The sequence below is a fragment of the Podarcis gaigeae genome (assembly GCF_964106915.1).
Source record: "Podarcis gaigeae genome assembly, chromosome: 13".
NCBI lineage: Eukaryota > Metazoa > Chordata > Lepidosauria > Squamata > Lacertidae > Podarcis > Podarcis gaigeae.
Window position 1 is genome coordinate 40,928,192 of NC_139689.1, and position 22,232 is coordinate 40,950,423.

General features: G+C 45.3%; 1 protein-coding gene across 1 annotated transcript; it reads left to right on the forward strand.

Moving 5' to 3' along the window:
• Positions 1–406: 406 nt before the first annotated feature.
• PSMD11 (proteasome 26S subunit, non-ATPase 11) lies at positions 407–22,216 on the forward strand. Its single transcript, XM_083709647.1, has 14 exons — positions 407–634; positions 3,742–3,843; positions 4,512–4,636; positions 5,236–5,307; positions 6,369–6,426; positions 10,334–10,528; positions 11,890–12,034; positions 12,571–12,631; positions 13,039–13,101; positions 14,322–14,447; positions 16,064–16,099; positions 17,992–18,043; positions 19,804–19,946; positions 20,055–22,216. Exons 1-13 carry the CDS (start codon positions 544–546, stop codon positions 19,944–19,946), a joined length of 1,269 nt encoding a protein of 422 aa, XP_083565773.1. The 5' UTR covers positions 407–543; the 3' UTR covers positions 20,055–22,216.
• Positions 22,217–22,232: the final 16 nt, after the last annotated feature.

Consider the following 22,232-nt stretch of genomic DNA (forward strand, 5'->3'; position numbering starts at 1 on the left):
TTTCATTGCTGAAAAGAGAGCGGCTGGGCTTAGGTTATACAGTATATTCATGTGATATATACGGGCTGAGGGGGGGAGAGGAAGCTGCACTTTGTGCATGCTCAGAGACATTTTTTGCACTTGCTTTGACATTTTTCACCAGGGCTTTATAACAAAAAAAGCCCCCAACATAGTCACATGTTGGACTACAACTCCCATCATTCCTAGTGAGCAGGACGAGCAGTCAGGGATGATGGGAGGTGTAGTCAAACAACGACTGGACACATTTGGATGAGTAAGCAGCAACCAGCCGCACTCTGCCTCCTCCGGTCTCCTAGCAATCCCGCACTATCGAGTACTACATTTCCCAGCAAGCATCGCTCCGCCGCGGACGCCGCGACCATAGAGCTAGGAAGAAAAAAAAGAAAGCACTTTCGTATCTCTATGGTTTCGCGGCACGGAAAAGCCCAAGAGAAGGAAGCGGGGCGAGCGGCTTCCGGCGGAAGTGAGGCCCTGTGGTTCCGGCCGGCGTGAGTGAGCGAGTTTGGGCTTTTTTTTTCCAAGATGGCGGCTGCGGCGGGCTTGGAGTTCCAGCGCGCCCAGTCCTTGCTGAGCACCGACCGGGAGGCCTCCATTGGCATCCTGCACTCCATAGGTGAGGAGCCGGAGGGAAGGGAGTGCCGGCCATCCTCCGCCGGCTGCCGGGGGCTCCGGCGGGCGCAGCAGGCCGGCGGCAGGGGCGGCTGGCGGCCGGAGCCGCTGCTGACTCACCGTGAGCGGCTCGGAAGGGGGAGAAGGCAGCCGGGGCGGGGAGGGGAGTTGGGGAGCGGGGATGTTTTCGGGGGGGAGGAGGCTTGGCCTTGTGAGAATGGGGGAGTCCGGGCCGCCTCGGAAACCGGCCGAGGGGTGGGCATCGGAAGGGCCTAGGCAAGCGGAGTGGGGAGGACTCCCCTGACAGGCTCCCCCTTCCCCAGCCCCAGCCTCTTCTTTGTCGTGGGAGGCGAGAACACCGGACTCGGGTTATCCAGGTCTCCCTAATATTTCCTAGCTGCTCGTCAGGTGCATCCCAAATCTCAGCCTAGGGACAAGGCAGCCATCAAACCCTATCCCGCCCCTCCCTCCGAAATCTGATTTCAATCAGAGAGGTAGGAATAAGTTGTTGGGAGGAGAGGCGGGGGGGGGAGAGAGAGAAGACTGGCACAGACCTCTGAAAGTGGTTTGTCTCGGTGGGTGCTGCCAGTGGAGAGAAGGAACAACAAGATGGAAGTTGGAGAGGGTGCCAACTTGATGGCATGAGATTCCTGGCTGAAGTAAAGGTAGGAGAGGGAGTTTTGGGGTGGGGGAAGCTGGCCCAACAATAAGCTTCCTAGTGGTTTTTACATGGATCCCGTTTCCCATGCTTTTAACAGCAACTGGATGTGCAGATGCGAACAAGGGAGTGCTTTGTGATGCCGGTTCTGGGAGATCACAGTTCTCCTCGTAGGAGGAGGTCCGGCTAGGTTCCCTTCCCCCCCCTGCTCAGTCAGACAATCTCCCTGACAGATGTTATTATTTACTAGAAAAAATTTTTTTTAAAGAAAGTGGTGAGTTTTGAGGAAGACGTGATGGAGGTTTGCTGTGGAGTAAGAGGTAGGAGAAGAGGGTAGGTCTGAACAAAGGCTGGAGAGATAACTGGGAGCGATGAATCTGAAGAGGGGTTAGTGGTGAAGAGATTTCATGGGAAAGCAGCTTGGGTTGTGTAGTGAGGGTGTTGCCAAATCACCTCAGGAGCGTGCCTATCCTCTTTCTTCTTGTGAGAGGGTTAATGCTTGATATTTGCTATAAAAGATGGCATTTTGTGTACACACACCCCATATCTGTTTTACTAGGGGAAGGAGGACAATTTATGTGCAAGTCATCTCTTACCCAGTAACTAGATTTGAAGGGTGGGAGTGAGGTACAGGGACACAAAATGTGATAGTTTCTGGGTGGCTTTAAAACGGTATTGCTAAAATTTGTGATGGGTAGGTCATTGTAGCTACTAGCTGTAATGACTACAGTGGTACCTCGGGTTACAAACGCTTCAGGTTACAGACTCCGCTAATCCAGAAATAATACCTCGGGTTAAGAACTTTGCTTCAGGATGAGAACAGAAATCACGCTTCGACGGCGTGGCAGCAGCAAGAGGCCCCATTAGCTAAAGTGGTGCTTCAGGTTAAGAAGGGACCCCTGGAACGAATTAAGTACTTAACCCGAGGTACCACTGTATATGCATTTTTTCTAGGTTCAGAGGCAATGTGCCACTGAGTACCAAATGCTGAGATTGACAACAGGAGAGTGCTGTTGCCATCCTGCCTTCTTGTGGGCTTCTCAGAGTCATCTAGGTAGCCACGGAAAGAAACAATGCTAGGCTATGTGGACAATGTTCATATCTAGGATGGATTTTCTTATTGTGTTCTACAATTTGGACTTTGTTCAAATAAGTAATATGGCTTGGGATTTCTAAAGGCATAACTAGGAAGGTGGGTTTTGGGATCAGGAAGTAGTAATCCATTTTACCTACTGTCAGAACAACTGAAGTTCTCATACAGGTTTGCAGTTTGCATGTGTTGATAGCAGCTGAGAGTGGATCATCTTCCTTCAGTGCACTTCACACAAAGAGCAGAGTAGGGAATCAGGGTGAAACAAAGAAGATTAGCTGCAATACACCCTTTGAAACAAAGCTTCAACTATAAAAAGTTTAGGATATGGAATGCCCTTAGAATGTGGGTGTTGTGCCAGGGAACATGAGGGCCTCTCTGTTTTGGCCTGCCCCTTGCAAACTCTCCTTTCCTCCTTCCCATATTTTAAAATATATTCTTTTCCTTTCTTAGTTCAAGACTTGAGCTACATTTCTGTAGATCATATTAAATGAAAAAAGCCACCAGACACCACTTCTCCTCCTTCCCTAGACAAAATTAGCCTGAGAACAGCACCTGCTTAGAGGAGCTTTACTTGTCTTAAGATTGACAGTAGGAGCAGAACGTGTGTACAGCGAAGGAAAACTTGATATTGTCCCATGCAAATGCACAAAATTATCTAGTCCTGTAGGTTTTGGTGGAATTCACTCTTGGCTGATGGGAACCGTTTGTTCCTTGTGGATTGGGAACAATTAAACTATGAGAGATGCCTCTTTGCCTAGAAATGTAAGTTTTGGCAAGAAGAAAAGTATTGATATGGCTACCTACTAATGGGGGGATTCCTAAGTAGTTCCATTATAATAGTGTGAAGTAGTCCTTCTGTATTGTTGAAGCCAATATTCTATGCTTAAAAGGCGGTTTGTAGTTTTTCATTCCTTAGTTTATATTTTACATATTGGCAGCTGTATACCTCAGGAAATGGTACTGTGCTGGTTCCTCTTAATACCACTATTTTTTGTGCATGTTCTTTCATGCAAGTGCACTAAAACTAGTGATATAACCACTCTTCTTGGTGTGAAGAGACTTGTTTACAGTATCTGGTGACACGCTAGAGAGCGATGAAGATGCTTTTTCACAGCTGTAGCTGTGTCCCCATCGCTGCTGTGATTACATTATGCCAAATATGCTGGATGACACAAAACCGAGCTGCCTCATGTTACTGAATTTCTCTACTCTGTGTCACAAACTCCTAATCGTAATCTGAGAGGCAGGTGCTATGGGATCACAAGAAGCTAGCTGATGATTGAGCCAAATTATGCCTGAACAATCCTTGATTAGGTGCAGAGGCTTGTCTTAACCTCCGAAAACCTTTTCTTTTTTCCAGTGAAGCGTGATGTCCAGGAGAACGATGAAGAGGCCGTACAAGTCAAAGAGCAGAGCATCCTGGAACTGGGGAGTCTCTTGGCCAAGACGGGGCAGGCGGAAGGTAAATTCTGTTTTAAAGCAGCTGAATAACACCTAACCGTTTTAATCTGTTTTTAATACTGGGTTTTAATGCCCAGCCTTAGGGTGAAAGGTGGTGAATAACAAATAAGAAAAGGAATAAAATGTCACCTTAGAAAAGTTACTGCTCTCTGAACAGTTACTGCTCTAATGTCACGTTTGTGGGATCTGGAAAAGTATCTCAACAAGAGAAGAGTGCTAATTTTGGATTTGGTCACTGTAGACCAAACTAGACATGTAGTCATAAGACGGGTCAGTGTATGCTTGTTTTTCTTTACTAAAAAGCAGCTGCTGGGGGTGGGGAAAGGACCTATGGGGAAAGCATTTAAACTCCCCCCCCATGGTTGTTATTTAATAAAAGAAACATACCCACACAAACGCTTATCATGCAGTTAGCACCATAGAGAAGATGGAAAACTGTCTGAAAAAATGCTACAAGGGAGCGTACAGGTAATCCGCACCCCCAAAAATAATAATACCAAAGAATTGGAGCCAGTTTGTGTGAACGTTCCTCTTCTGTCTGGAATAATTGGCACTAGATTTTAAACTGTGTGGTCATTGCCACTTCAGGAATGAGCCATTATGCTTCTGTTGTGTTATTGTACAGCTTCAGAACCTGAACTGTGCTTCATAACTTTGTTTTTAATGCAGAACTTGGAGGACTTCTGAAGTATGTGCGCCCTTTCTTAAACTCCATCAGCAAGGCGAAGGCAGCTCGCCTGGTTCGCTCTCTGCTAGATCTTTTCCTAGACATGGAGGCAGCAACAGGACAAGAGGTGAGAATTAAAAATCAAGCAAAACTCTAAACGTGGTGTTTGCAGTCGCTTTCAGGTGTTCTGTTATAGCTGATCCTATTCAGAGGAAGGCACGCAGAACTTCATACAAAAGACAATCTCTAGACGGTGGCGGTTGTGCTGGAGCAAGTACTGTAAATGTTCTTGTGACATTTGTAAAATGAGGCTAATGAAATAAACACAATATTCACCCTATCATGAAAAAGTGAAAATGTGTTTTTTAAAGTATAGAAGATAACAGAAAATATGCTATCTGAACGATAAACTTGGTCATTTGATTGTCCTTTTTACCCATTGTTGTCTTTTTAATTGTATATATTGCTTGTTTTATGTTGCTATGGCCGTTGGCTAATGCAAATAAAGTTTATCTGTCTAAAAAAAGTGGAAATAGGTTTTTTAAAGTATAGAAGATAACAGAAAATATGCTTAAAATCAATACCAAAGGCATATCTAAGGCAGAGAACTATGCATCGGTCAGGAAAAGCTTGTCAAAACAAAAATCTCTTCCGTTGTTTCTAGAAATAATAGAGCGCCAGAAAAAAGCAGTTTGAATGTGGCTTCTTTCTTCTTCTTTTTTTAAGGTTGACCTGTGTCTTGAATGCATTGAATGGGCCAAATCCGAGAAGAGGACATTCCTGCGCCAAGCTCTGGAGGTAAGGTATGCTGTATATCCATGTGACTTGGTACAGCTAAGTTGTGCACACTCGTCTCTCGTTTATTCCCCGGATTTGGAAACCTGCCATACTACCTGACGGGGCACTCAACCCAGACAACTGTTATCTATTCACGTTCCGCTGCGTTGCTTCGCCGGGTTATTGCTGACGTGTTACCAGGTTTCTCAAATGGTGGTTTTGGGTGTGATAGTTCTGTGCCACCTTTATGCAGACTTGCATCTCTGGGAGCTTTCCTCCCCTTTTCTGTGATGCAAACAGTTGACATGTGTTCCCCCTTAACACCTACGGTTGTGCTTGATATATAGCAGTGTTCCCCAACCTTGGGTCTGCAGCTGTTTTTGGACTACAACTCCCATCATCCCTCGCCAGCAAGACCAGTGGTCAAGGATGATGGGAATTGTAGTCCGAAAAAAGCTGGAGACCCAAGGTTGGGGAACACTGCTCTATAGGACTGGTAAAAAAGCAGGTATTTTCCAAGCCTTTCAACGCCGTCTGCATTAATTTTTTTTTTTTTGGGGGGTGGATGGTCTGGATTAGCCAATGCAGAGAAGTTTGTATTTGACTGCAGATACATTTGTAGTTGTGGATTTCTGCTTCTCGGTCTTTCTGCTCTGTGTGGCTTTGAAATGAACTGTAGTTACATCCTTTGTTCCTTGGCTCATGTTTCTCCCCCATTGTGCCTCTTCCTATGTTGGGAACAGCTTCCCCTTCAAACTTATTACCGCACGACCATGCATTCTCTGCTGTCCGACTTTACTCTGCATTGCCGTGCAATTCCTCTCAGCAAAGGCCTTGCCTCTTCCGTGGTTCACATATATTGCTTTCCGAGTCAGGAATGAGCAGTCTGTGGCACTCCAGCTATTGCCACACTCCAGTTCCCATCATCACTAACCACTGGTCATACGGGCTTGGGCTGATGGGAGTTAAATTCCAACAAGTTCTGGAGGGCGGAAAGTTCCTCATACCTGTCTGAAATAAGTATTTCACATTCATAGAGTTAATTTTCATTGAAATGCGTCATTTACCTTTCTCTCTCCTAGGCAAGGCTGGTTTCTTTGTACTTTGACACTAAACGGTATCAAGAAGCATTGCAGTTAGGTAAGTAGATTACCAGCTGGGCACTTCTTTGCCGCTATTTTGATTTCATACTGGCTAGAAGGAATAGAGCTCCTTAATACAGTGGTACCTCGGGTTACATACGCTTCAGGTTACAGACTCCGCTAATTCAGAAATATTACCTCGGGTTAAGAACTTTGCTTCAGGATGAGAACAGAAATCATGCTCCGGCGGCGCAACAGCAGCAGGAGGCCCCATTAACTAAAGTGGTGCTTCACATTAAGAACAGTTTCAGGTTAAGAACGGACCTCCGGAATGAATTAAGTACTTAACCCGAGGTACCACTATATAGTCGTACCTCGTTTTGCGGCCAGGATCCGTTTCGGAGCCCCGGCTGCTAGCCGAAAAGGACGCAGGGCAAAGCGCTATGTCTGCGCACGCTCATGGAGCGTTTTGTGTTTCTGCACACGCTTGAGCTGAAAACCCGGAAGTAACCCATTCCAGTATTTCCAGGTTTGCTGCGGACATTTGCCAGAATGACCCTAGACAAGGCGGACGTTCGTGGAAGTATTACTGTAAACCTGCTTCATAGAAGTGTGTTCATCACTTTAGCATCATGTATTGACCTGGATGCTTGAGGGAATTCAGTCTTTGGGTTCCAATAAGAACTGTCTGGAACCATATATTTTGATATAAAGTTATAAATATAAATATATGTTTAAAGTTAAACATTTCTGTAGCTTAAGAAGCTACAAGGATAAATACAGAAAACAAATAAATACATGGAGCATATAGCACAGCGGGCAAAACCAAAGGACATATGAGTCCTCCTGGATTAGGACAAAGGCCAGAATTACTCACCCTAAATGTTATGTATTCAGTTCACAGTATCAGCTGTGGATAAATGGCCATACTTTATTTGGCAATTCCTCAAACTGCCTTCCCTAGGTTTAGGCAGGAACGAGATCAACTTTCACATCAAGCTTCGATTCCCCTGATTCTTGTTAAAAGTAAAAATTATGAAGGTGCTCTGTTTTCATTTGACCTACATTTGGCCTTGCATACTTTCCTGGAGACAGCGTTCGAAACTCTTAATGCAATCAGTCGCAATTTGTGAGAGGGAATGTCGTGACAGCGATTGGTTTAGGAGGCCTCATTGCAATGACCGTGTCTGCCTGACGGGACTTCAAAGAGTTAGGCCCTCCTCACCTCGATCCGATCCTTTCATTCTGCTTCGCCAGCATCAGCAGCTCCTGCATTAGAGTTAATGTCCAAGCCTAGGACCCTCTCATCCCACAAGGCAGTAGAACAGCTATTCTTCCTCCTTCCTTCCCTCCCTTTCTCTCCATTCTCTCTGTGGGCTGGCGCTTAAGGTGCAGGACTAGAAAAGCCACCGGCCAGACTCCAGAGTAAACTTAAGAGCAGTTTCCTGATTCATTTGAATACAATGCAGAGAGAACGGAGGGGCAGAGGAGGAAAGGTGAGCCCCCTGAAGGTGAGAGTTCCCCAGCTAGTACAGAGAAGGGAAAGTTTATATATATTTGTTTGGTTTCTCTCTCTGTCTCACTGTTGCATGAAGGAGGGGGGCATGAAATGGTCTGCTTCTGGGTTGAATTGGGGACAGCATTCATTGGTTGTGTTTCTCTACCAGATAGTCATTTTCTCTTGATCGCAGCCCAATCCAGCACATTCTGCTTGCTGTGTTTTCCCCTTTCCCCTCCTCCGGTTCTCTGCAGAGTTCACAGCTCTGTCTCTTGTGTTTGTGTTCCTGGCTGTGTGTGTGTGTGTTGCCATACAGGTATCTGTAAATATTAATTATTCAAATAACATGGTTTTGGCAACTACAGTGGTACCTCAGGTTACATACACTTTAGGTTACAGACTCCGCTAACTCAGAAATAGTGCTTCAGGTTAAGAACTTTGCTTCAGGATGAGAACAGAAATCGCACAGCGGCAGCAGGAGGCCCCATTAGCTAAAGTGGTACTTCAGGTTAAGAACAGTTTCAGGTTAAGTACGGACCTCCGGAACAAATTAAGTACTTAACCTGAGGTACCACTGTATTGCAAGAGCTGAGCCCTATTTGTGTTTGTGGTGTCCAGTTCAAAACTGCTATTAAAAATGATATTAACAACATGGCACTCACTGGTGTGAATTGCATATTAGTTCATGCTTTTTGAAAAATAATAATAAAAATGCTGCTGCATTATGGAGGGGGGAGGAATAGATACTAACCATTCTGTTTTTGCGCCTGTAACTCAGGTTCCAGGAGCAATTTTGCTCCTAGCTTTTATAACTCAGTTTCTAACACTGCCAGGGGGTAAGACTTCAGTAGCCTGGATGAGTTGTTGCCCCCCAGAAGTTGTTGGACTCCCAACTCCCATCAGCCTAGCCAGCATGGCTAGAAATCAGGAATTATGGGAGTTTGAAGACCACAGGTTCCCCATCCATTCTTTCGATTCAGTTTTAAAACCAAGTGAGGTTCTGCCTCTTCTCTCAGTGTCATAGAGACCCTGAGTTATTATGATTAACTGGCTGAGATCTGCACTGAACTCTCCACATGCCCAGAGTTGCGTCACTTAACTCTCTTATTAATGGTGGTATGCACATATACTTAATTACGGTGGCTGATTTTCTATGACCTGATTAGGCAGGTAGGGCAGTGTTGTCTCACGGTACTTGTCAAAGAACACAGGATTCATTTTCATGCTTAATATGTTAGCTTTGTACAGTGGTGCCCCACAAGACGAACGCCTCGCAAGACGGAAAACCCGCTAGACAAAAGGGTTTTCCGTTTTGGGGGTGCTTCACAAAATGAATTTCCTATGGGCTTGCTTCACAAGACGAAAATGTCTTGCGAGTTCCTGCGGGTTTCCCCCCCCCCTTTTTCTAAGCCGCTTAACAGCTGATCCGCTATGCCGCTTATCAGCTGATCCGCTAAGCCGCTTAACAGCTGATCCGCTAAGCCGCTAATAGCCTTAAGCCGCTAATGGGCTTGCTTCGCAAGATGAAAAAACCGCAAGACGAAGAGACTCGCGGAACGGATTCTTTTTGTCTTGCGAGGCACCACTGTATGTACCTAACTTTTATCTCGGTCTCCTAATAGCGTTATGTCACTTAATCCTATGAGACAGAACGCCCAGTTTGCTTCATAGTGGAACTGGGGATAGAACCTGCCTTCTCCCATCAAAACTGGACACCATGGGTGGTATTTTACTCACAGTAAAGGTAAAGGTAAAGGTACCCCTGCCCGTACGGGCCAGTCTTGACAGACTCTGGGGTTGTGCGCCCATCTCACTCAAGAGGCCGGGGGCCAGCGCTGTCCGGAGACACTTCTGGGTCACGTGGCCAGCGTGACGAAGCTGCATCTGGTGAGCCAGAGCTGCACACGGAAACGCCGTTTACCTTCCCGCTGGTAAGCGGTCCCTATTTATCTACTTGCACCCGGAGGTGCTTTCGAACTGCTAGGTTGGCAGGCGCTGGGACCGAGCAGCAGGAGCGCACCCCGCCGCAGGGATTCGAACCGCCGACCTTTCGATCGGCAAGTCCTAGGTGCTGAGGCTTTAACCCACAGCGCCACCTGCGTCCCCATGTTACTCACAGTAGACCCACTGAAATGAGTCAGGTCCATTAATTTCAGTGGGTCTACTCTTGAGTCAAACATAGTTGAATATCACCCTGGCTTTCCACAGACCAGTCTCAATTCAGCTGACCTGATGTGCTAGCAGAAGCTAACGGGGCTTTTGTTCCTCCAGATCAGCTCTTGTATTTTGTCTGGCGAACAGAAAATCTTGCATTGATCAGGAGAACACAGTGCTGAATTCCTTCCCTTGATATCACAAGTTCTGTTGAGTAGCAAAGATAAATTTTAAGTATTTGAGAGTTCAGAGAGGGGGGGCTCCAGAAAGGGATTCTCTGAGACATCCGGCTCCACTGTATGATTTTTGTCAGGCTCACAGCTTTTGCGGGAGTTGAAAAAGATGGATGACAAGGCCCTCCTAGTGGAAGTGCAGCTGTTGGAGAGCAAGACCTACCATGCCTTGAGCAACCTGCCAAAAGCAAGAGCAGCATTAACCTCTGCCCGAACCACAGCCAATGCAATCTATTGCCCACCCAAGCTGCAGGCCGCGCTGGACATGCAGTCAGGTAAGTCATGCAGGCAGCAGTTGTGTCATACATGCTTGCTGTGCTTGGGGTTATTATCCTTTGCCTCGTGCGATAAACACTAGCCGTGGTGTGTTGTGCGAAAATGAGATGCTGCCGCTGTGCTCGTTTGATCATGAGTTTGTAGTCTGTCATAGGACTGGCATTAGAAGGAAAGAAGATAAATGTGATTAAATAGGTCCTACATTGGAACAATCCACCCAGGGAGCTTTAGAGAATCTTCTGCCTAGGAGGTTTTTAAAAGAAGCTTGGTTAGGTTCTTAGGCCATGTGGCTGAGCTAGGTAATCTGCAGGATCGCTTTCAACTCTCACTCTAGAGATTCCGTAGTGAAACCCAAAATACAGGCGTGAGGAAGTCTAGCAAAACAAAAACAGATGAGCTCTTGTCTTAATTGCTGTCTTAACTGATGCATATCATGCAAGATGAAAGCAAAACTGGCCAGAGCTTGGTAGATTTTGGAAAAGCCCCTCAGTTCTCCTTTTGTCAGAGTTAAGCTGAAGTAATTAAATGCAGAAGCAATCAGAGCTGTTAGGAACCCACCCCTTTACAAATGTAGCTTCTTTTGATGTACATTCTTAGATGGTCTCTTTTCCCCAGTACCTGTGTTAGTCCTTTAAAAAATAATAATCATCATCATTTTTTCAATACAAACAACAACCGCAAAAGACACATACAACAAAAACCGTAATAAAAACCATAATAACAATAACACAATTTGACAATTCAGATTTGAATACACTGATATACCTATGATTACACCTTTTTAAACAATATTTTCCCACCTCTCTCTCCTCCCCCTACTTCCCTCCACTATCCGCCTTATCACTTAAATATTCGTTCCAGATTTCTTCATATTTATCCATTCTTATTTTGCGTCAACATGCAATTCATTCGTATGTAGATGGTCTGTCCATATTATCAATCCATGTGCCCAATGTAATATTTTTGCCGCTCTTCCAATTCATCAAAACAAGTTTTTTTGCTTCTAATATTATTTTATATTAGGTGCCTGTGTTAGTTCTTTAATTTTTCATGGCTGTGCCTCTCCCCTCTTACCTTTGGGCAACTGCTAAAACCAGTTCAGTTGCAACCCTTGAAATTATGCATTGGGGAACTGATGCCAATTAGCTTGCATTAGTGCAGAATTTGAGGACTGGCTGAACTGATGCAGCCCTCTTGATAACATTGATTTTCCTTTGTCAGAAAGAGAGGGGCAGGGGAGAAATGACCCTTTGAGGCAGTCTCTCCCTATAAGGACCGATAAGTAGGACTTTGCTTCCATCCTTCCCGGCGAAACTGGATGCTCTAACCTGGTCCTTGTGTTTACCTTCCCTTCTAACAGGCATCATTCATGCAGCGGAAGAAAAGGACTGGAAGACGGCATATTCCTATTTTTACGAGGCGTTTGAGGGTTACGATTCCATTGACAGCCCCAAAGCTATCACGGCGTTGAAATACATGCTGCTGTGCAAGATCATGCTGAACTTGTATGTGGCTAATTATATCGCAAAAGGAATGCAAATAGCCCCTTGTGTCCCCCCCCCTTTTTTTCAGCTGTCATTTGGGTCAAGACACATGCTCTGGTATTAGATGAAGCACCGGGATCCTTAACTGGCATAATTCATGAGTGTCAAAGCTTGCAGAAGGGAGACAAGAATGCAGGGGGCAGTGGAAAGAAAGAAAGAAGGGTTAAGGGTCTTAGGAAGCGGTAGAGATAACCAGCATACTAGTCATTGTCTCTCTCTGCTGTAAATCTTGTTCAGGCCTCTTTGGTACATGGAAATGGCACTGCCTCAAGAAGGCAGCCTGGATTTCTTAAACCTTCTGTCTTTATGGAGGCCAGGCAGTGCTTCCCTTCATTTGAAGGAAGAAGATCCTTGGGAGGGTGAAAAGGCCACTAGATTCTGAGTTCCCAGTTTTTCTAACTGAATGGATGTAGAAGTGCCTTGCTTATAATGAGCTCTGCTAACAGCCAGGGACATGATGAATCAACATCTCTCATTTTATATTCTGTCCTTTTCAGGCCTGAAGATGTGCAGGCCTTGGTGAGCGGGAAGCTTGCACTGCGGTATGCAGGCAGACAGGTACAGAAACGCCGATCTACCTTTTTTGTCCTTGAGTCTTTTGATCCCATCTCCCGCCGTTAATATTTCAGTGAATTGGGCCACCTTGCAGATGGGTCTCTGAAGTAGGGAGCGTTTGGAAGACTTGAGGTGCTGCGCAATTGCATCTTGAGGGTCTCTGCTGCCCAAGCTAGGGTTCTTCTGTCTCGGTCGCTTGTTCTTTAGAGCTGTATAGTCTGTTTCTTCTGTGATATGGCAGCTGTTTTGCTTTGAGTGAGGATGGAATTAGAACAGATACTTAGCATTCTAGTTGATGTCCTTTCCTGACTCCTGGGAAGTATTTTTCTCAAGTGCGAGTGCCGCAAACCCAACCTGCCATTCACATGGCCCAGAAAATGCTAACGGTGGCTCCTCTCTCTCCCTCACAGACAGAAGCTCTAAAATGTGTGGCACAGGCTAGTAAGAATAGATCACTGGATGACTTCAAAAAGGTGAGTAGGCACAATGGGGAATGGGCTAATTATTCTTCGACTAGGTGGTTGATTAATAGGCTTAAAAACTGAACTTTCACATGGAGGGGCAGTAGATCTCTGCATACTTGGGGAGAATGAAGGGAAGGGCATTTTCACATCTGACTGGCCACTGTTGGACAAAGAGAGGCTGTGGCCTCATCCAGTCCTGTTCACTCAGCTGTTCCACTGAGTTCAGTTAGTGCCTACTCTCAGGAAAGTGGATGTAGAGTGTTGCAGCCTTTCCTGCTTTGTTTCTTGGTTCTTAAAAATAGGAAGAGTGGAAATATCCGGAGTAGTGGTGTTTGTGATGGATTGGATCTTAACATGATTGGAAATTAGGTTTATTATTATTTAACTAAATTTGTATACAGTGGTACCTCGGTTTTCGAACGTAATGCAGTGGGCAGTCTGCAAATTTCATTGAGAAACAATCAGCAGAAGCTGTTTGACTTCCGAGGCATGCTCAAAAACGGAAGCATTTACTTTTGGGTTTACGGCGTTTGAAAACCGAAACGTTTGGTAACAGAGACGTCCGAAAACCGAGGTACCACTGTACCACCCTATACCTGTAGATCTCAAGGCGGTTCACAACAGAAAATCACAATATAAAAAACAGAAAATACATAATAAAAACAAACCAATAATCCCTCCTTCCACAACACACTTTAAAAGGGTAACAGATGTAAATCAACTGAAGTAGTCCTAGGAACATTTTTGCTTGGTGAAAACACTTCTTTTGTGTTAAGAGTTCCAGAGTGGCAACTGCTCCCCGACGTTTCCTGTAACTGGGCTAAGGATGGGTAAAAACATGGGGGGGGGGTGAAGAGCAAGCCGTGTGTTTATTTTATTTCGTTTTAGTCCAAGTTAAATGTGAAGAAACTTGCGCAGAGGGTGAATGGTATTCCCAGAGGTCAAGGACTGGAGTTTCAGGCCTCTGCATAACTTCCACTCTCACCTAAGATTAGTAGACATTTTTTAAAAAAATTGTACATTGCCAAAGCACCTGCAAATATGCACAATTCTTCTTTTCTTGGAACAGGTGCTTTGATTCTATTAAATGCAGCATAAACACAACCCTGTATAATATTAGACACAAATAGTCTCAGAATGAGTCCAAGGAGCCTTCACTCCCTTGGCCCTAAGAATGGTTGCAGCCTGGTCCTCTGTGCTCATTGCTGACTTAATCCAATCTTTCACAGGCTCTGAAAGATTATAAAGTGGAACTCAGGGATGACCCCATCATCAACACACATTTGGGCAAACTCTATGATAACTTATTGGAACAAAACCTGATCCGGGTCATTGAGCCTTTCTCCAGAGTTCAGGTAAGAAGTACTGGAAGAGCTTCCTTTCTCATCTTTTCAGCCTCCATGAGGTTGGCGGTCATCTACTTCAATTTCCCAGTTAAATTTTCAAAACAACCATTACCATGCCCAATACCAAAAGTATTGGCAGAAACAACAGGCTGTTTTCAAAACCCTGTGTGCAGATCTTTCCTTTGCATTTCTCGAGAGTGTGGTAAAACATTTTCTTACACTATTGCTTAGGCTCTGGAATAGTATAACTGGAATTGCAGGGGAGAAAAAGAGAGGCGGGGGAGCTCTAAGTGGTTTGAGTCATTGATTGACAGTTCCAGGGGTCCTGGATTTCTTCTGCTGCTTCCAAATTCTGCAGTGACATTTCTTATTAAAGGTAATGGTTGAAAGTGGCAGATCCCTACATTTTAAGAATTGATTACTCTGACTAAGCCTGTTTGTATGACTTGCGTAAGATGGATTGCTGATAAACAGGTTGGGTACCGTATTTTTCGCTCCATAAGACACACTTTTTCCCTCCTAAAAAGTAAGGGAAAATGTGTGTGCGTCTTATGGAGCAAATGCAGGCGGGAGGCTCTGCTCAGCGCTCCCTTTAAAGAGCCGCATGGAGCATGTGTGTGGCTCTTGGGGGCTTTTCCCTGAGAAGGGAGAAGGGCAGCCCATCAGTCCCTTCTCCCACCTTGCGGAAAAGCCCCCAAGAGCGACACACATGCTCTGTGCAGCTCTTTAAAGGGAGTGCAGCTCTTGGGGGCTTTTTCCCCGAGGAGGGAGAAGGGACTGATGTGTTCCCCCGCCTGCAGCCTCCCGTCTGCATTCGCATCCGAGATACATACAGGCTCTGCTCAGCGCTCCCTTTAAAGAGCTGCGTGGAGCGTGTGTGTGGCTCTTGGGGGGTTTTCTGTGAGGTGGGGGAAGGGACTGACGGGCTGCCCTCTGTCCCGTCCCCCACCTCCCGGAAAAGCCAGCAAGAGCCGCTGCCAGGCTCTGCTCAGCGTTCCCTTGTAAAGGCTCCCTTTCGTCCCTCATCCCGCTTTGCTGGGAAGCCAGCAGAAGAGGCGCTGCGCAGCTATCGCTCTTGCTCTGCTGGCTTCTCAGCGAAGCAGGGGGAAGGGCGGAAGGGTTTAAAGCAAGAAAAGCGAGAGCCGCTTACATGCTCTGTGCAGAATATTTTTTTTCTTGCTTTCCCCCTCTAAAAACTAGGTGCATCTTATGGAGCGAAAAATACGGTAATTTGAGGGCCATAGAATGGGTTGGAGACCTTGTCTGAGATTTCTTCATGTTAAGAACTAAATTTTTAATTTTTTAAAAAAGCATTTACTGTGGATGACTGCTGGTCTTTGTACTGGACTTTAGGTTATATCTAGTATTGCATTTTAGAGAAAGTAATGCAGATTTAATCAAGAGGTTACTGGAAATAAATGGATAATGTGAGCGACTTGAACTGTGTGTTAAGTTAAAATGAGTGGAATTGGCTGCTGGCATGAAAATGTCCTAAAAGGTGTCAGAATCTACACAGCTGTTGCATACTGACTGCCTCTTCAGCTAACTGTAGCAAATGAAAACCATAACATGTGTATTTGTTACTTTCGAATTGTGTTGGCACTCGTTCTCAATTTCTTTTGCAGATTGAACACATATCTAGCCTTATCAAGCTGTCAAAGGTAAGAGCATGGATGCAACGGACTACGTAAGCTTGCATGTACATGAGCAGCTCTGAATGTTCCTGTTAGTAGTTAGGAGTTGCTAAAAAGAAGGGGCCTACCTGCTGCCATAAAGTTCAGGGAAGAGAGAGCAGAGCAGGCATTAAACTGCATTTAAAGTTTTGTTAAACTTCTGTAATTGGTTGTTTGTGAAACTGACAAAAACTGACAGTATGACGCTATGATCTTCATGTATAATTTCATAGGGAGGAAATAATCCCAAGAGTCTTAAATTTAATAAATCAAATTTAATTATTCAGTCAGTGCTGGGAATGAGACATTTATAAGAAAGTCCTGTCATCTGAGGGTGTCATAAGTTCAACCTATTCTATATAATGTGATGTTCCAGTTGCCAGATTATAATAGATTTATGGCATAATAAGCACCATAATAAAATGGTCATTATTTAACACTTGATAAATTGTCAAACTGCCTGGAAGCCAATAAGCCTCCCTAACACCAGTATTTTCAGCTAAATTCTACAAATACAGTACAGAATCTTAAGAGGAAGTAGAATTAAAATTGAATTGATGGAGAAATAATTTCACAAAGGAAAAGTAAACATCTGTTATCGTATATATGAAGACAATAAAGAAATAAGTGGGGGGAAAGATTAGAAATGTGACAGGCAAAAAAGTGAAAAGAAATATTTATGACAAATTCAGCTTTATTACCATGTGTGTGTTACGCAACTGATATTTAACCATGCTTAACAAAGATATACCCATAAATTAGTGGAACATGAAGAAAATGTGGGAGAAAGTCACAGATTATGTTGGTGTTTTATGGACATGCAAAAAGATTTGAATGTTTTTTGGAGGGAGATAGTGTATGCAAGAAATAATTGGGTACCTCATACCAAGGAACCCTTGAATAATATTTTTGGCACATCTTGAAGAACATGTGGGGACAGTGCTTAGGACTTGCTGATCAAAAGGTCGGCGGTTTGAATCCCCGCGCGACAGGGTGAGCTCCCGCCATTCGATCCCAGCTCCTGCCCACCTAGCAATTCGAAAGCACCCCTAAGTCCAAGTAGATAAATAGGGACCGCTTTCTAGTGGGAAGGTAAACGGCGTTTTCCGTGTGCTGTGCTGGTGCTGGCTCGCCATATGCAGCGTCATCATGCTGGCCACGTGACCTGGAAGTGTCTTCGGACAGCGCCGGCTCCCGGCCTCTTGAGCAAGATGAGCGCGCAACCCTAGAGTCGGTCACGACTGGCCCTGACGGGCAGGGGTACCTTGAAGAACATGTGAGGTCAGAACATCATAATTTTAGTCAAAAAAATTAAACTGTTGCCAAACAGTCATAGTGCTAACAGAATGAGAATGGTTTAATAAAATTTGATACCTTGCCACAATGACAGCATTAATTGAAATGGTACATTTAAGGGAAGGAATACAAACAATTTGATAATCTCTCTCCCCCCCCTTCCCTTTATAAAACACATGGAAGAACAACATAAACTTGCATTGTTTAAAACCTTTTTTATTTCTGTTATAATCAGTAGTTTATATAGAGAACCTTCAGCCTTTGAAAATATATTTATACATAAACTAACAGTTTTACTGTATGGTTTAGATGCATGTCATAAATGTTGTGTATATTAGAATAAAATATGTAATGTCTTTTGCTTCCGTTCTTCAGTTCAGTGCTAAGAGTGTGAGAGAGACATGGGAGTTTTTGTGTGTGGAGAAAAGAGCAGGAACTCTTGCTGTCACTAGAGCATATGTGAGGCACCTCTAGGTGGTTTATTTCAAGATTATTATCCCAGGAACAGCAAAACTTCAGGCTGGCAAAACCAGCTGGTCCATCGTTGGCTCTAAGAAGCTGATCGTCTCCTGGTTCTCTTTCAGGCCGATGTGGAAAGGAAACTCTCTCAGATGATCCTGGACAAGAAATTCCATGGTAAATCCCCTTCCCCTTGCAAAATGTGAAAGAGTTATGCCCACCACAGTCTTGGGTTGCTTGTCCTGCCTTGCTTCCCCACCTCCAAGAACATGATGTGTACGAACAAGAGCTTAGATGTGCCAGAGGACAAACGAAAGAGGGGTTGTATTTAGGGTTGAGGGACGCGGGTGGTGCTGTGGGTTAAACCACAGAGCCTATGGCTTGCCGATCAGGTCGGTGGTTCAAATCCCCGCGACAGGGTGAGCTCCCGTTGCTCGGTCCCTGCTCCTGCCAACCTAGCAGTTCAAAAGGACATCAAAGTGCAGGTAGATAAATAGGTACTGCTCCAGCGGGAAGGTAAACGGCGTTTCCGTGCACTGCTCTGGTTCGCCAGAAACGGCATAGTCATGCTTGCCACATGACCTGGAAGCTGTACGCTGGCTCCCTTGGCCAATAAAGCGAGATGAGCGCCACAACCCCAGAATCAGTCATGACTAGACCTAATGGTCAGGGGTCCCTTTACCTTTACCTATTTATGGTTACCTGATCTTCCTGGGGACAGTCCCTGGATTTGCAAATCTGTCCTCGGATAAATTCCATCCCTGGAATGTCCCCAGATTTGCAAATCTGTCCCCGGGAAACGTGGCAGCGGCAGCCTCAGCAGCCCAGAGCCAGCCTGGTAGCGCAGTTTGCTATGGCTGGCTTTAGGAGCTGCTCGCTGCCGCCGCCACTGCAAAGGGGAACCAGGGACGTCCTGCGGTACAGATCTCTTGCCCCCTTCTCCCTTTGTTTTGGCAGATCAGGGGAGACTCAGGAGTCGCAGGCAGGTGGCTGTTGCCCAGGAGGGGCGCAAGGCACACGGTTTCTCTGCCTGGCAAGGTGCAAAGCTCTTCTTTCGCACCCTGTGAAACATAAATGTGCAGAGTTTTTTAAAAACTGGGAAACGCCTGCCTGCGACTCCCAAGCCTCCCCCGATCAGTCAAAACAAAACGGGAAGGGGGCAGGAGATTGGGAGAGGCTCGGGAGTCAGGTTGCCCAGGTTTTTAAAAACTCTGCACATTTATGTTTCACAGGGTGCGAAAGAAGTCTTTGCACCTTTATACAATATGCATGTGTACTTGGGCCCAGGGTCTTTTGCCTCACCATCCCCACTACTGACTCCCTGTTGCTTCTCAGCTTAAAATAAGAATAAGAATAAGTGTCCCCGGATTCATTGAAAAATATCTGGTAACTATAGTTGTTTTAGACCTGAGGAGCTTAACCCCCTTGGGTTTTTTTTTTTCCTGTAAAATAATGTTAAAAAATGGGGTTGTCTTACACACGGATTGTGCAGAGGGGAGACGGGCAATTTGTTGCAGTCTCGAACAGGAGCTTTTATGCGGCCATTTGGTGAGTGATTGGTGGCTTTGGCACGGGCTGCTTAGGATTGGCTGCTGCTGTGGCAATTGTGCTTGCTGCTGGTGGCGAGGGGGCAGATGGTTTTGATTGCCAGTGTATTTCAGTTGTGAGTGATTTTTGGCAAACCCCCCCCCCCCAAAGCTCAACAACAACTCTGGACAATCCTCCCCCCCAAAAAGCTCAACAACTCTTTGCCGTCTCCCCCCATTTTCTTAAATTGGAGTCCCCCAAAATAGGGGTAGTCTTATACACGGGGGCTTCTTATACACGGAGAAATAAGGCATTTGTGCTGTTTTGTTGGGGAAACGGTCACTTGAGGGGTAGATCAGTTTGCGCCCCATTACTCGAGAGGCCTAACGGGAGCTTTTCTCTTTTGCCAGGGATCCTCGACCAAGGCGAAGGCGTCCTGATTATTTTTGATGAACCGCCTGTAGACAAAACGTACGAAGCTGCTCTGGAGACCATTCAAAATATGAGTAAAGTAGTGGATTCGTTATACAACAAAGCCAAAAAGCTAACATAGGTGAGGGGCTCTTTACAGTGTGAGCTGTGACAGATTTTGCATCCCCCCGAGAGGGTCGTTCAGTTGAATGACGTGGCTCCATCTATCTTTCTTTCTTTTTTCTTGCAGAGTTGGGAACTCTTGGCTGTTGCTTTGGAGAGTTGGTGCGTGAAACCTTTGGGGGGGGGGACAAAAGGCTAGAAGACTGGTGGGGTGTTTTTTGTTCCCCACCCCCCCTTTTGCTCTTACTTCTCACTCGGAAAGTTTTAAGACTTCCTCATCTGATCCATCTTGTCTATACGATTGTGTGTTCCAGTTTCCATGTAACCTTTTACCTGCTGAACTTTGTACTGGGATGGGGAAATAATAATGTTTAAAATAATAAAAAAGGAGAGTTTCTTGGGGGTGGGGGGGAAGGGAGCAGCGGCAGTATCCTAAATAAAAGGAGAGAGGCTTATGCTACCTTAAAAAAAAAACACAAAAAAACTGCTTCCCATTTTCTTGAGGGCGGCAGAAGGGTGGGCCAAGTCTTTTGACACTGGTAGGAACCCAGCCGCCAAAAGCACCTCCATACATCCACAGAATTCCTACACAGAAGGCATTTTCCATGTACACTGTAGCATAACATGACTGTACACATGTGTACATGCCCTGGGAAGCTGTGGCTGATTGCAGCTTCTCAGCATGTGCATGCACAGCAAAAAAAAAAGAAACAGCTATCTGTGAGTTTGTGTGTGGGTTTCCCCCACAAACTCTCTTTGTAGTCTTGCATTCCATGTAGGAATTTTGTCATCTGTGAAGTGGCCAGTTAGAAAGCGGGAGTTCCCTTAACCTTGTGTCCAGAATACAGAGATTTCAGGCAGCCAAAGCGAGACCAGTTTGCTAATCCACAACAACCACAACTGCTGAAATGTCAGCGAAAAGAATTTTAGGCCTCCAGCCACCTTAAAAACTCCCTCTTGAATTCTGAGGCCTTAACAGGTAGGAGTCCCACGGTCATAAAAAGAGCGAGAGATGGCCCAGTCACTTTTGAACGGTGGCTCCGAAGGTTTCCGGGTTCTGTACTGCATGCCGTTTGTCCTTTATTATTGTTGTTTTTTTAAAAAGGCTAGAAATGTACTTGCCTTTTAACTTCACAACAAGATATGCTGTTGGAAAGAACTGAACTTCTGTACGATATTAACCTTTTTTAAAAAAAAACAACAACAACTGCAGATTGGTCTTATTTTCAGCTGGCCGTCTTTAGGCCACCCAGAGGCTTTTAAAACTGTTTTCCACCCCTTGAACATCCAAAATGAGACGGATGAGCCGTTCTAGGCAGAGGGCAGGGCTGCACATGACACCAGCCGCGGGGATGCCACCGAAAGCGGCATATTACCGTAGCAGCTTTCCTGCATCCATATATTGAGATCTAGGAGGATTTGCCGCAAGACTCAAGTGTGGTTACTTTGGGTTTCCCCACCACTGCATTCAGTGGTGTGGACTGGAGAAGGGGAGATTGCAATGTGGTGAGCACTCTTAAAACTAGATCAGCAATTGTGGTGGTCCCAGGGCCAAAAGCTAGCCTCCTGAAACTTGCCAGCCTGGAAGTAGGGTGTGTGTGTAGAGGAAGCAGTGTCTGTGGCAGTCCACCGTGGGGAATAATTAAAAGAAAGAGATCCTGGCTTGCCACTCTTATCATCATCTCAAAGTAATCTTCCAGGAAAGCTAGTTACTGACCCTAGACCAGGATCCTTGCCCCTTCAGCATCACTTAACTGACATTTTTGCGGCAGGTCTAAACATTGTAGTGCCAACGCCACAATTTTGTTCAAGTCCAGGGGAACATGAGGGTGGTGTTCTTGTGTGGAAGAGGCAGGGGGCTATTAACCCTGGCGTTATGTCATTGAACGATGAAGTATATTTAAGGTGTTAACCGGCATCTGAGTAGGGCAACCTTCTGCATCGCCATTTCCTTTCTGTGCTTTCTCACACTTTTTTTTCCTTCCCATTTTGCAAAACTCCCATGCCACAAAATATTTTTTGCATTCGCATGAAATCTCTCTCAACTGGCTGAACCTTCCTCCCCTTCTCCCCCCAATGTTCTCCCTTTATTTTGTCCTTCCTGCACTCTATAATCTTCCTCTCCGTCTCAGCCAGTTCAGATGTTCTGGGGAAGTGATATTTTTTTTTTGGTCTTGGGGAGGGTTTTGGCACCATGAATTCAAATGTACAAATGGTTCACGCTAACACACACCAGGTATATCTGATGTTCAGATGGCATACAAATAAAAAAAAAACCTTTTTCAAAAAGACTCGTCTCTTGTCT